This window comes from Gambusia affinis, linkage group LG04 (genome assembly GCF_019740435.1).
Source record: "Gambusia affinis linkage group LG04, SWU_Gaff_1.0, whole genome shotgun sequence".
Classification (NCBI taxonomy): domain Eukaryota; kingdom Metazoa; phylum Chordata; class Actinopteri; order Cyprinodontiformes; family Poeciliidae; genus Gambusia; species Gambusia affinis.
Window position 1 is genome coordinate 17479457 of NC_057871.1, and position 13349 is coordinate 17492805.

Consider the following 13349-nt stretch of genomic DNA (forward strand, 5'->3'; position numbering starts at 1 on the left):
TCTATGTTTGTCATGCGGGTCGGGGGACTTTAATATACACTTCTGGTGCAATATAAAGTAGTAAGTTCATTTCGGGCTTCGATGATTTATTTAAACTTTTATTTTTAGCAAAGTATTTCCTGAAGTCAAGGTAAAAAACTCAAACCACAGAGTATTATATCAACTGTCAAGCATGACAGTGGCTGCCTCATGCTATGGGATTGTTTCACTGCCAAAAAGTGGCAAAATACGGACGACCTCCACATTTTTCAATATCTCTAAAATCAACAGGTAATTTAACGTTTGGTATAGTTTGGTCTTCCAGCAAGACAATGTTCCTAAAACGAATATATGCAACAATTTTTTTTATATACATGAATACAACAGCAAGAACCTTGTTGTAGTCAGAAGTTTCTGTCTTTTAGTCTGGGAAATTTCATGGCATTTTCAGACTTAGTTCTCCAAAACTGGAATTGAGAGGGTTTACAAGTTCACTAAAAAGAAAAAAAAATTTCAAACTTACGAGTAATAAAAACACATTTGTTCCTGTAAAACATAAAAAAAAAAAAATGTTTATAAAAATTATATAAAATATTCTTGTTTCTATTTTCCAGTTAAAACAGTGAGGTGGAATTGAGGAAACCTTGAAATATCAAACTTGTCACACAAAATCATCCATCATCTACAGTTTAGCTTGAGCCAAACTGGGACCAATATCAATATCGGCTGGAGGGATGTTCTTCCTGCTCCGGGCTTTTCTCCTGCAGTGGATGAAGACGTAGACGGGATGGATGAACACCAGCACAGAGAGGAGAGTGAGAGTAATATCCACCTGAAACAGATGGAGCATATTTTGACGTGAAGCATCATTACGGTGCGACACGTTAAACCCAAAGATGCGCTCGTCTTTTGTAAATTGATATCTGGTGCTCACATAAAACGGATCTCCATCCAGAGGTCCTCTAACAAGGGAAAAGCAGGGGTACTGCAGCAGAGAAATGACAGCAGAGAGCGACATCACCAGGCCATACAGCTTCCCAAAGTGACGGGCTGGAAATCTGAGAAGGAGGGAGCCAAACACGCAGAAAGTCAGAGATGGCTTTTGTTCTATTGCGGACAAAAAGATACTGTGGCCTGCAGCACCTAAAAACGTTTAGTGTCTTTGTGTGTACCAACTGAATCGAGTGGAAAGTTAATTCTGAAAATGCATAAAGATTGCTACACAAATTACATTTTGTTTTCACTTCATGTAATAACTTTTGTGAAGATATCATTTTAAAGTTTCAAAAGAAAAAGTCTCATTGCAAGGAGAGAAAATGAAATAAACATCAGAGAAACACCATGAAATTTTTTAACACATGGCCAAAAGATGTAACAAAGACAGACATATTTTTGTTTGATGTGACAGATGAAAAGATGAAAATTATCTCTTTTTTGAATAGATGAAAAATCATCTGTTCATCTGCAGAAATAGTTTTCATAAGTGATCAACACTCAATGTACAATATTGCTTAGAGGAAAGAAAAAGAATACAAGAGTCTCAGAGATTTTTTTCAGTGTTGCATGCATCTGTATTCACCTACTTTATTTTGCTGCCCCTAAATAGAATCCAATGCAAACTGTTGCCTTCAAGTTTACTCAATTACTGAAGAAAATAGCTTTGTTAGCCACAATAAATTAAAATGACATACATTTATAAATAATCATCTTCTTTATTTATTCTTATACCAGCCACTCACGCGATGCTAATGAAGGCTGCGTTTCCGCCGTAGAGAAAGGATCTATTGAGGACCTGCAGGATGAAGGTGACGTACTGCAGTGGGAGGACAGGAATGGAGGCGCAAACAGAGAAGAGCAGGCACTGCAGTGAAGTCAGGAACAGAGACAGGTAGGAGGAGCGCAGGTCAGCATCCTGTTCAGTTTCTCCTGCAACAAGAGGATAGAAAGAGGGAAAGGTTGATGTTGCACAGACATACAGTTCACTGGTACAGGCTCCAGGGATTTACCAGGGGCCCGAGGCTTTCCCTTGTGTCTGTCCAAGATGAGTCCGTTCCACGGGGCACAGAGCACTCCGCATAGCTGGGTCATTGCAAAAGCATTGGTATACTGGCTCACTGAGAGGCACGTGGCAGAAAGGAGAACACATCAAAATCATGAAATCATTTTTTTTTTTTTTAAGAAAGTGAAAAGGAGTAGAAAATGGAGAAGAAGGTCTGAGAAAGTCACCCAGGGTGGGGTCGTTTCTGGCCAGCCGGCTGAGCCTGGAGTTGAGCGTGCCGATGAAGAGGTAGTGTCTCAGCTGCAGTATGGACAGCCACACCAGATGCCAGAGGAAGAACCAGGACAAAGCACAGCTCCGGAAGCTCGCCACTGAACAAATCAGAGGTTCAAAGCAGTAAATCCATTAACATCAGCCGCCTTGTGCGAAGCAACCTGCCAGTGAAGCAGTAGTACAAACATCTCAGTGCACTGAGAAGGAGTTCATACGTTTCTTACTTCTTCTAACTCCTTTTTGAGTGCATTAAGATTATTGTACTACAAAAATATGTCTTTTGCATTCCCTCTCCATGAGCGGGATTTTATACTTCTATCATGTTCGAAACAAATAAATAAATAAATAATAAAAATATTAATAAAAACACTTAAACTAAGACAAAAATCATGTAAAAGTGAGCTTTTCAGCAAGATAAATGAGCTTCCTTTATGTCACAAATTCTTGAATATATATTAGGTAAATTAAATGTAAGTACTAGTTCACCTGGCACTTTCACTTAAAAAAACAGAAAAAACATGTCTTGTTATAAGCAAAAAAAAAAAAAAAACCCAAAAAACTTTAAATTCAAGAATTATTTACTTAAAACAAGCTCATATAATAAGTAGAGTCTTATTTCAAGTGTAACAAAATACACGTAAAATATTACCCTGTTTTTATCTAGTTTCTATTTTTTTCTACAAACTAGATAAAAAAAATGCTTGGTCAGATTTTGTGTTTTTGCAGCGTAATAATTTTTGCACATTTTGTTGAAGAAACACACTGAAGTTTGTGGATGTAATGTGACAGGAAGTAAAAAGTCCAACTAGTGTGAGTGCTTCTACAAGACATTGTACAGTACAGTAGCTACTTAAGTCTCTTCAGTGCTGAACTGCTGTATGCAACACTTTTTAAATGCTGCTAGGATCTGTTGAACTGATCAGTTTCTCCGCAGGTGTTCTCAATCATAAATCTGGTACCTTTCTCTGTGTTTTCGACGTCTGTTTCGTCCGACTTTGCTGTTTCATCTTTCCCACTGGAATCCTGATTGGATGCATCCTCCTTCGACCTCTTGACCTGCTCCACGTTGTAGCTGTTGGCCTGTCCACAGGTCACCCTGGGCATCAGAACACACTGCATGCTGTCAAGTTTCAACCCAAAAGAGAACCTGAGAACAACAATGAGTAATAAGACGCTCACCCGTATGTGTAGCGTGGAGGGAGTGGGTACGGGATGTGGGTCCTGGGCATGAGGAGGAACGTCCTCGCCACGAGGATGATGCTGCAAAGGGACAAGGCAATGAAGGAGGACTGGAGAGAGATTCCTCGCTCGTGTAGAATCTGCAATGGAAGATGGAGACAACATTTGGTGATCTGCAGCAGTCTTTACATTCTTCATCTGTAGAATCTTTTCTGTGCGACTAGGATTATTGTCATCTAAAAGGGTCCCAGAAATAGGGTTCATTGTCTTTCTGTATCACTAAAACTAACTTCAGACTAAAGTCACTGGCTGGTGTTGCAAAGGTTTTCCCAGAAATTGATCTCATAGTTTAGGATCTACTCTCCCATCACTGATAACAGTTTGATTCTAGATCATGTGAAATATTATAAAGCTTTCCGGTCCTTTGCTCCGGCATAGCAAACTGTCAGATTTGTTCTTGTAATTTTATTAACTCTTAAGACATTTCTTAAACAAGTTTGAAACAGTACACTAAATCAATGTGGCTGAAAATAGTTTTTTCAGTTGTTTTTATCTATTTTGTCTTCTACATAAACTGCAAGCCACACTTTATGTCTAGATAAAATGAAGGCAATGATATCTTGTATTTTATTATAGGTTCCGACTTTTGCTAAAATTGGATTTTCAGCCTATTAAAACAAATCCATACGTAAATAATCGATTCAATTTCCACCAAATTAAAATATGCAGCAAAACATGGCAATGTACCTTGATGATGAGGAAGACCCCTGAAGAAGAGTCAAAGGCTCCATTGTAAAAAGTGATGATGGTGGAGCGATGAGCAGCAAACAGGTTCCCCACCTCCACAAAACAAACAAATTCCAAATATGTAGTTTCAATAAAGTGACCTCCTGTATTTGATTTCCAATGAAGGAGCTTCTTTTACAGAATAACCACCTGAATGTTCGTCATAAGGAGCAGAATTCCTCCCACAGCGATGCAGGATAAGGCAGGGAAGAGCATCAAGGAATATGCTGAAGAACAGTGGAAGAGAAAAAACTACAATAATCTTCTATCTCGAAGATGAATAGCAGTTTGACTAAACGTATGAAATATGTCTACTGTGAAATATTATTTCTACAACCTTACAAATTAAACGTGTTTGTTTGCATAAAACAATTGCAGACCTGCACTGGAAAAGGCCACAAAAAGGGTTCCAGTTGTGTACAAAGATCTGGAATGAGAAAACACGAGAATCTCTGGTCATTTACATAACATTAATAAAAGTCACAGGCATTTTTGTGTTTTTGTTAAAAAGGTTCATTTTAATGGCTTACGTTGTTACTATCTTGCTTGTTATTTTACTATGCCAATTTAAATGGTAAACACAGTAACTATTGACAGTATTTGGTCAAAGGAGGTAACGTCTGTCTGGGCGTGATCTGTCTCTGTAAGACCCTCCCTAAGTTTATCACGTTCACCATTGTAGGTTCCTCCTCTCATTTTAACAGAAATAACTGAACTACAAGCTCAAATTTTACGTGTCATAAAAGCTGTTTCTTGAATTTTATATATAAACCAGTTGGAAGACTAAGCAGAATATCAAGACTACCGATATAGTAGAAGTTCTCTGTAAGCATTGCAGACTGCAACCGAAATCTAAAATCAATAATTAAATGGATTAGTGCCCTGAGTTTGCATGCAGATTCGTGCTTGAACTTACACTGCCAGCAGTCTTGTTACCATGGTGCCAAATCGATCAAACAGGTAGCCGTTGATCAGACTCAGGAAGTTGTTCAGGAACGAGGCGATAGTGAAAACCAGAGAAAACTGTTCATCCTGACCTCTGCAGTCTGAAAGAAAGAGACACACTCAGACATGGACAAAGTTATGGAAGAAACCAGTTTTATTACCCACAGAGCAACTCTCAAACGTGTGCGAACCAAAATTAGACCACAAATAATTACTTCAAAGCTTTTTCCAGTCACATTGTGACTGTAACTCCATGGTTTCCCAATCTGCAGGTGTGTCTATATACTTTGTGAAATATTATTTTATGCATCTTCAGATCTTGTTTCAACATTTAGTCTTCTTGGGTGCTGAAATAGCATCAGTTATAGTTACATCCATTTACTATAAATGAAGTTCGGTGGCGCTAGTAGGGTTTTCTTGGTGTTTTCATGACTCAAAGTTGTCTTCAAATATGCATATAAATGTGGATTTTAGTGAGTGTGACAGGGTAAATATGACAAGTATAAAGTGCTTTGAGTGACCAGTATGACTAGTAAAGTAAGCATATCTTAGCATAAAAAGTTAAAGATATGAAAATAATAATGTTTTTTTTGTTTTTTTTTGTTTTTTGAAGGTTTGCTAAAAATATTATAGACAGATTGGTCCAAGTAGCTACATGTCCCTCTCTTACTTTTCTGGCTTTTACCAAATAAACATAATTTTAATCATCAAAACTGATATGCTTAGCCTAATTTTATGTCTGCCAGTGAGAAAAAAAACCCCATTAGGTCTCATATAAAACGAGACAGCAACAGCAATGCCGGTTGCTGTCTCCTGCTGCAGCTCTGATGACTGATGTTTTTTATCCAGCTTTAGGATAGATATTCATGCACTGTTAGAGCATTTTGACCCAACTGACAAACAAACAGCAAAGTCAACACCCAAATAACTGGAGAAATAAAAAATAGCCCCATCTTCAGAAACTTAAATCACAAAAGTCTTCCGTTTCTTCTTTTGCTCACCTGTCTCCACCAGAGAGCTGTCGCCTGCTGTGTTGTTGCTGCACAACTCACTGAAGTACTGGTCTTCCTTCAGCACAAACACCAGAGAGGTGTAACCAAACACCACACCAGCAAAGCACAAACACTCCAGCATCCCTGAGATCAGCGTCAGCCAGTAGCGCATCTTTGAGTCGACCTCGCAGCCCTGCATTCTTCCGTCCTTCTCCGCAAGAGTTCAGATGAAACGTTCAAGGATAAGGTCTGTCTTCAGAGAAAGCTATTCTGTTTTCTAAAGGTCCCTGGGGTTCTTCCAGCAAGCAGCAATCATCTTCCTACCTAAGAAACATGATAAAACAAAGGGGATGATCACTTTTTTAAAAAAATTGTCAGTTCCTCTGCCGTCTTCTGGTGAGCAACATTAAATTAACACAATAGAGCCAGCTGTGAAGCATGTGTTACGTGGGGATGAATCCCAAAGCTGCTAAAACAATGAGAGGCTGAAGGAACATCTGCTACTGGACAATATAACAGATGTTTTATTGTCAGTGGACATCAGGGTGTTTACTGTATTAGAGCTAAATTAAAAGATCTGATGCTGGAATTTCTTTTAGTAATCAATAACTTAACTTCAGTAGAGCAACATTTGAGCAACCACAACTACGGTAATATTACCAAGTTTGAATAGCTTGTATTGATTTTTTTTTTTTTTTACTGATAATCCTTCACAGCTAACCAATGCAATCCTACCAAAATATTTATGACATCATGTATTTTCTACTTCCAGCTATGCTATAGTTTTGAGCTGGAGCTTTACTATTCATAAAACATCTTCATTGCTGAGATTAAAATGAAAGTTTAGCCTTTTAAAATATTAATAACAATTTTAATAATAATAACTTTCACCTGGGTGAAGCCTCTTCAGTCCAGTTCCTGCGAGTTTATCTTGTCAGTTCTGCGACAGCATGGCAGGTTTTCCCTCTTAAAATGCTTCTTATCTTTCTCATAACAAACTGACGCTACAACATACTGATAGCCGACTTTACGGACCGTGGCAGTTATCTGCAGGAAGTCCTGCCTCTAATCCAGATTAGTTGGGTTAATCTATGAGTACTGAGACAAGACAAAATACTGGTGCAGTAGGAAACTTACATAGGCTCTAAAACATGATTGGTAAGCACAAAATATATTTACATGTACTTCTTGAAATACTGTTTGTGTGATTGAACTTAATTTTGCGCTCCTGCACTTTTATGCCAGACCTAGAGACACAACAAAGCTTTGTGTTTCTGTCCACAGCACCAGAAGGGAAGCCAGACTAAAGCAGATGCTCTGATTAATAATATAAAATGGATAATCTAACAGATCTGAATTTCTTGACAGGCTAAGAAGATTTCTCCAGGCTTTTTCAACCGATGTCAGGGAATCCAGATGCAACAAACAAATCTTCAGGTGCCATCTGACCACAGCTTGCTGTGGAAAAAAATAATGACCAACTACTGTTAAGGTTAGAATCACTCAGTCAAGTTTATTTCTGTGCAGGAAATGAGCGCTTACAAACGATGTGATGTTGAACAGGTCAAAGCGAGAAGCTCTGTCATCAGGAAGACAACACGTCAGTTTTATGGGGACAGTAAAGGGGAAATAATTGTAAAGACTATCTCCATATTTGCTCCACTGAATGTTATTTCTCCAAAGACAAACTTGGTCCAGGTAAGGTTCCAACCAACTACATAACTATCAGATGATCATTTGCAACATTTTATCCCCTTGGTTATAATAAAACCCAGTTTTGTAACCACATAGTAAATTTTTATTTCACCCACCATTTGATGTCACATAACTATCACGAGGGAAATTTTATTTACTCGAGTTCATCCTAAGAATATGCAGAAATCGGAGGTATAATTGATGTTCATTTTTTAAACATTTCTGTCTGTAGCAAAGCATGACAGAAAACTATTTCAGATTTTAATAATAATAAAAAAATCTACATATAGAAGGCTCTATATATGTAAACATAAATCCATGAAATGTATGTAAAAAGGAAAAGTGAATAAAACTGACATTATAAATTTCCTACCTTCTGTTTAACTATGGGAATTACTCAGCAACACAGTACCATCATGATTGCAGTGCTGTATTATACTATTATGTAATAAAACATAGTTTTAAAATGTAATAAAATGTAATAAAAACCACCATTATGTAATAATCAACACATTTAACCCTTGGATACATTTTAAGTTAATATTACCATAAGGTGCATTTGAGACTTTCCCATTTCCAAAAAACTGAGGGTTTCCATTGAACTTCATTAAGTCGATGTTATTCTATTTGAAATGCATGTTTAATACAATTTTTATAGATAAAATGCCACCAAAAAAAAAAAAAACAATAACATGCAAACAGCAAAATATTTCCACCAAGTCATCGACATATTAAAGCAAAAATAAATACACTGTAATAGCATGGCGTTTGTAAGGTGTATATTTTTAGAAAGCTTTTGGGTCTCCTTTTCAACAATGTACTTTTGGTGATGGGAGAAGAATTTGAATACTAATAAAATTATGGCAAACTCTTTGTTTCTTATTAAATCTTTCAGACTTAGACTTTCTTTTTTAAATAAGAGCTGAATTGAAAAATATCAATTAACTTTCAAACAGTGACTCTCAATTATTTGTAAAGGAATCACACAAACGTTTAGAAAAGATATTGTTTATTTTCATAAATCAGGAAAACGACAAGGTGAACAAGGACATAACAGGGTGGACTTTAGTCAAGATAGGGTGAGGATGTAAAATATCATAAAATGGTGTCATAAATCTAATGAACATGCATGTGGTGACTTGGGCCAAGTCTTACAAAGAGTTGTTTCTTATATTTATCCGTTTAATTGTTTGTTTTTTGCAAGCTGTGCTTTCAATATTTCTTTCGGTTTATTTTAACCCTCTGATGCGTAAATAACTGGATCCTACATGTTGGATTAATTTTGATTCAAAATAATGTTTTACATAATAGTTTCTATCCATCCATCCATCTTCTTCCGCTAATCCGGAGTTGGGGCGGAGTTGGATGGAGAGAGGGACGGAACCAGGCATGGATGGATGGAGTTCATCTGGGTCATAAAGCAGCTTCTCATCAGGACGGTAGAGTTAACTACTTATTTTCTTCCCTCAGATCTGCCCAGCAGGAGAAGCTCGCTGCATCTCCTCTCTTCCGGTGTCCGGTTGACGTAATAAATGTTGTCATTTATTATGACAACATTAATAGTTGTCATAATAAATGACAACATTTATTATGTTACCTCGGTGTGACGTAGCGACTCAAACTGAACAGATGAGGCTGTTTTCAGGATGTTTGATCTCTGATCTCCCCCACCAATGGCGCCTCAGATGAGCGAGTCGTAGCCACACACCTCATTACTGACGGTACTTGAATTCGATTCCATCAAGCTGTTGTGGGACACCTGATGAGACTCTCCCACTGCTCAGACACAAATAAAAAGGAGAAACAGGAAATTGGAGATGAATCATTTTCATCAACATTTATTATGTTGTTGTGATGGAAAATAAAAACCCAACTGAGAAGAAAGAAGCTGCTGAGTGGAGGACCGAAGGGAAGAAGTCTTCGTCTTCTGGTCCTAACAGGAAGAAGACATTTAAATTTATTTTGAACATTTAAAATGTCTTCGAGTTCTAGTATTAAATGTTTATTAGAATTTAAAGTTTATTCATCTTTCAGAATGTCTTTTTGCATCATTATCCCATAGCCATTATATTAGTTGACAATGGCATTAAAACAATATAATCGTTTATGGCAATAACTTCTGGGACAATTTATTGTCCGGCAAAATTTAAGTTGACGACTGTCACAATGAGTTTTGCTGGATGATAAATTGTCTGAGAAGTTATTGCCATAAACATTAATGAGACCATTTTCAAGTAATACAATGTCTATGTAGCATAATAATGCAAGAACACTTTCTCAAAGATGAACAAACTTTAAAAACGTAACTGAGAAGAAGGAAGCTGCTGAGTGGAGGACCGAAGGGAAGAATTCCTCTTCATTCTTAAACTTTAAATTCTAATGAACATTTAACACTGGAACTGGAAGAGATTTAAAATATCCTAAATAAACAAACAAACTACAAACATACTACTGTATTTTACAGTAGTAACTCTCCACTGATATCACATAATTCCTCAAGATGACAAAACATCAGCTGTTTTAAATGATAATTGGATATGACTTCAAAACAATGTAACCAAACTATCCAATGTAATTAGCAGGTGATGAATTACAAACTTCAGTTTCTTCAGTTTTTCCTGTAAAGCAGGGGTGTCAAACTAATTTTCATGAACATCCTCAGCAAGCTGGTTGTAGCAGAATGCACGACGTTGTATTATATGACTACTTCTAAAAATTTACTGTTTAACACTCATTTTAAGAGCTTTGGTTATGCTTTTTGTAAGATCAGTAAAGGAGTTATCCTCGACAGGTGGAACCTCGGGAGAAGTTCCTCATTTCGGCCACACGGTGGCAACATCTGAACTCTACAAAGTTTAGGTAGATCAGTAAATACTTACTTCTCTTCTAAAGTTTCAAAAATAGAAATATGTAAGGCTGTAACGTGTAAACTCTATGCTATTTCTTTGGAGAGCCAGTAAATAAAACCAAATTTAATTGCTGCAAAAATAATAATAAGAAAAACAAAAACAAAGAAGAAGCAAAACACAAAAACAAGACAAGTGATGATGAGAAAAAGGTGATACAAACCCCCTTAAAGTTCATTTTGTGTTTCCTTTGCAAACCAAGATTCCAGGGTGTTGAGAAGTTGGAAGTTGCTTGAGATCCAGTGAGACGATTAAGAGAAAGAATAGATGAAGTTGCAAATAAATCCACCTGGGAATCCGTGACACTTCCGCAGAGCCACAGGCTGGTCGCCTCATTTACTGCAATGTTGCAGTCAATCGCGGAAAATATATTATGTCTAAGAAATCAACTTTAAAAATATATATATTATAATTTACTGAGTTGCACCTGTATGTGAAGCTTCTGAAAAATGCTCTGAGCCGAAGATGGATTTCTTCCATTTTATTGGATGTGACATAGTCATAGGGGAGGAGTCCTGTGGGAAGGTGAGGAGCCACACCAACCTTTCCCATAGGAGTGACAAAAAGTTTCTTCTGTTTATTGGGTCATTTGTGACATTTAGAAACCACATAACCCTAATTACTTTAGAATAAATCAACCCTGGATCTGGGTCGTATCGTTTTGAACTATCCTGCTTTCTTATCTGTCGCTGGCCCCCACATCTTCCTCCCCCCAGCGGAGAGGAAGAGGACAGACAAGTAGACAGCGAAGGCGAGGAGGAAAGAAAAAACTGCGCTGCATAGGTGGGTGTTTTCTCCAGTATTCACCGTGGTTCCTCTCAGCATCTCTCGGGTGTAAAATCGCCTTGCGCCGACGTGTTTTTGTTGTCTCACCCAAACTCTTCACCCAGCCCGGAGGGGTCGGGCTCCCCCGGATTGTGTCAAACAAGAGAGCTTGGCTAGGCCCGAAGCCATCAAACACTTATGGACTTTAAGAAAGAAACCTGCTGAAAGTGTCTACGTGGGTGATGGCAGTTCTGGTAGTGTTTTGTTTTGTGTGTGGCTGGTTTGGGGTTTGTTGGTGGTGGGAGCGGAAGCGACTTTTGGTTTGCTGAACTTGGTTGCCTGAACAGGCTAGCGGCGTAGCAAGGAGCTAACGGAATAGCATCAATGTCTACGTTTCGTTGATGAAAATGAAAAAAAAGGGGTGGTGGTGGTGGTGGGGGAGCTGTATTAAACTACTTTGACCTGAAAGCGGCAATTATGTAGAAAAGAAAAACTCTACATATTATGTCGGTAGGTTTTAATACAAATGAAAGACTTGCATGGTGTTATAACATAAAACATTGCCTCTTCACTGATTGACGCGTTTGAAAAACGCTATTTTAAAAATATTTCTCCGCCTCTTTCCCCGGGATTTCCTGTGTATCCAGGACAGGTGAGAGTACACGGAAGTCCCCTGGGACGCTTTACCGCATTCTAGACCAGGGGTGGGCAATTAATTTCTTCAGGGGGCCGCATGAAAAATCTGAAATATGTTGGAGGGCCGATCCAGCAATGACTCAAATTTAATCTTGACTCATTATTCATTTTCTCATACCTCTTGTTGTAATAAAATATTTAAATCATATTCTTTTGTTAAGAAGAATATTCAGTAAATATTAATAAAAATTAATTTGTGGTTTGGCTGAAGTAAGAATTAATACTATCAAATTAATAGTTTAAAAAAATATCACATCTGAATTTATTTTTAACTTTTTAATCTCTCCACAATTGAAATGGTGTGTGTTATATTAATCAACTGATCAACTGCATATATGAGCAATAAATGGTTTTAAGTGTTGGAAAAAGCCTGACGAACCTGCAGAGCTGCAACTTGAAGGACTAACACAAAAGTACCTCCAATCAGATGCAAATGAATGGGAAAACAAGTACCACAAAGTACTTTAAATATAGCAGAAACTTAAAGAGGTACACACACAAAACTAATATCACTTTAGGTAACATTAAAATAACTCATTACAAAATGTAATTACAAAATGAAACTGTAATGACTTGAAAACTTGTAAGAACCAAAACTGAAATACTACAAGGAATAGACAGCTTCAAGTATCTTTGTCCTGGATTCTCTTAAATAAACCAACTTTTTTCCTGTGAGATTTGGACACCCATCTGTTGTCACGCCCACCAGTTTGTCCCAGTTCAGACCCAAGCTTTCCAGACACGCATTTACCTCTACTAAGAGCTCACTCCCTGTTGTTGTCCCTTTCATTGACCGCATGCCTGCCAGCTCCTCCGTGATGCTAAATTCTGCATTGATCCCGCGCGAAGATGAGCAGCTGGGCAGTGTCCCGTATGTCACAGCTCTCATCCAAAGCCAGGGAAAATACCGGTACTCAAAATCATTCACGCTGTCTTTCAGTTGCAGCACCAGGTTCGTCGCGATGTCCTCAAACCTTCTCGTTACGTTTGCGGCGGAGAGGAGATGTTCTCAAAAGCTCTTTTATTCTCAGGACATATTAGCACTGCTTAATATACTCTCCGTCAGAGAAAGGTTTGCTCTTCCTAGCAATCTTAGGGATATGACAAAACTTGCCTTGACTGCAGCTCCTCTAG

The 13349-nt window shown here is 37.8% G+C and overlaps 2 protein-coding genes and 1 long non-coding RNA gene across 11 annotated transcripts in view; 1 reads left to right on the forward strand and 2 right to left on the reverse strand.

Annotated features, from left to right (window-relative positions):
• Window positions 1-82: 82 nt before the first annotated feature.
• On the reverse strand, window positions 83-7143 carry slc43a3a (solute carrier family 43 member 3a). Of its 2 annotated transcripts, none has more exons than XM_044115235.1 (13): window positions 7045-7143; window positions 6163-6473; window positions 5133-5262; window positions 4597-4643; window positions 4367-4443; window positions 4178-4270; window positions 3431-3570; window positions 3211-3347; window positions 2206-2349; window positions 1986-2093; window positions 1719-1905; window positions 914-1037; window positions 83-811 (listed from the first exon to the last, which is right to left on the reverse strand). In XM_044115235.1, the coding sequence occupies exons 2-13, from the start codon at window positions 6350-6352 to the stop codon at window positions 662-664; spliced, it is 1527 nt and encodes a 508-aa protein (XP_043971170.1). In that variant the 5' UTR covers window positions 6353-6473; window positions 7045-7143; the 3' UTR covers window positions 83-661. The 2 variants fall into 2 exon arrangements, with proteins under 2 accessions (XP_043971170.1, XP_043971169.1); XM_044115234.1 differs by having other exon boundaries at window positions 6163-6477; window positions 7045-7129.
• Window positions 7144-8861: 1718 nt separating this feature from the next.
• LOC122829500 lies at window positions 8862-11186 on the reverse strand. The gene is made up of 3 exons (XR_006370377.1): window positions 10918-11186; window positions 9723-9781; window positions 8862-9624 (listed from the first exon to the last, which is right to left on the reverse strand). It is a non-coding gene; the product is annotated as an uncharacterized LOC122829500 (long non-coding RNA).
• A 92-nt stretch (window positions 11187-11278) lies between these two features.
• The window catches only part of ctnnd1 (catenin (cadherin-associated protein), delta 1), a 32475-nt gene continuing 30404 nt past the window's right edge, over window positions 11279-13349 (forward strand). For 3 of the 8 annotated variants that reach the window (XM_044115117.1, XM_044115124.1, XM_044115121.1), the window contains exon 1: window positions 11279-11537. Coding sequence is in view for 1 of the 8 variants with exons in the window: in XM_044115126.1 (XP_043971061.1) it covers window positions 11762-11773 (12 nt within the window). In the remaining 7 variants the exon portion in view is untranslated. Of the gene's footprint in view, window positions 11538-11588; window positions 11774-13349 lie in introns of those variants that run through there. The other 5 variants (XM_044115122.1, XM_044115119.1, XM_044115127.1 and 2 more) reach the window with 3 other exon arrangements.

Coding starts and splice junctions, on each gene's coding strand:
- slc43a3a (XM_044115235.1), bottom strand. CDS start 6,352: ATGCAGGGCTGCGAGGTCGACTCAAAGATGCGCTACTGGCTGACGCTG. Junction 4,644..5,132: donor GTAACAAGACTGCTGGCAGT/GTAAGTTCAAGC, acceptor TTCTCATTCCAG/ATCTTTGTACACAACTGGAA. Junction 3,571..4,177: donor GGGTCTTCCTCATCATCAAG/GTACATTGCCAT, acceptor CTTCCATTGCAG/ATTCTACACGAGCGAGGAAT.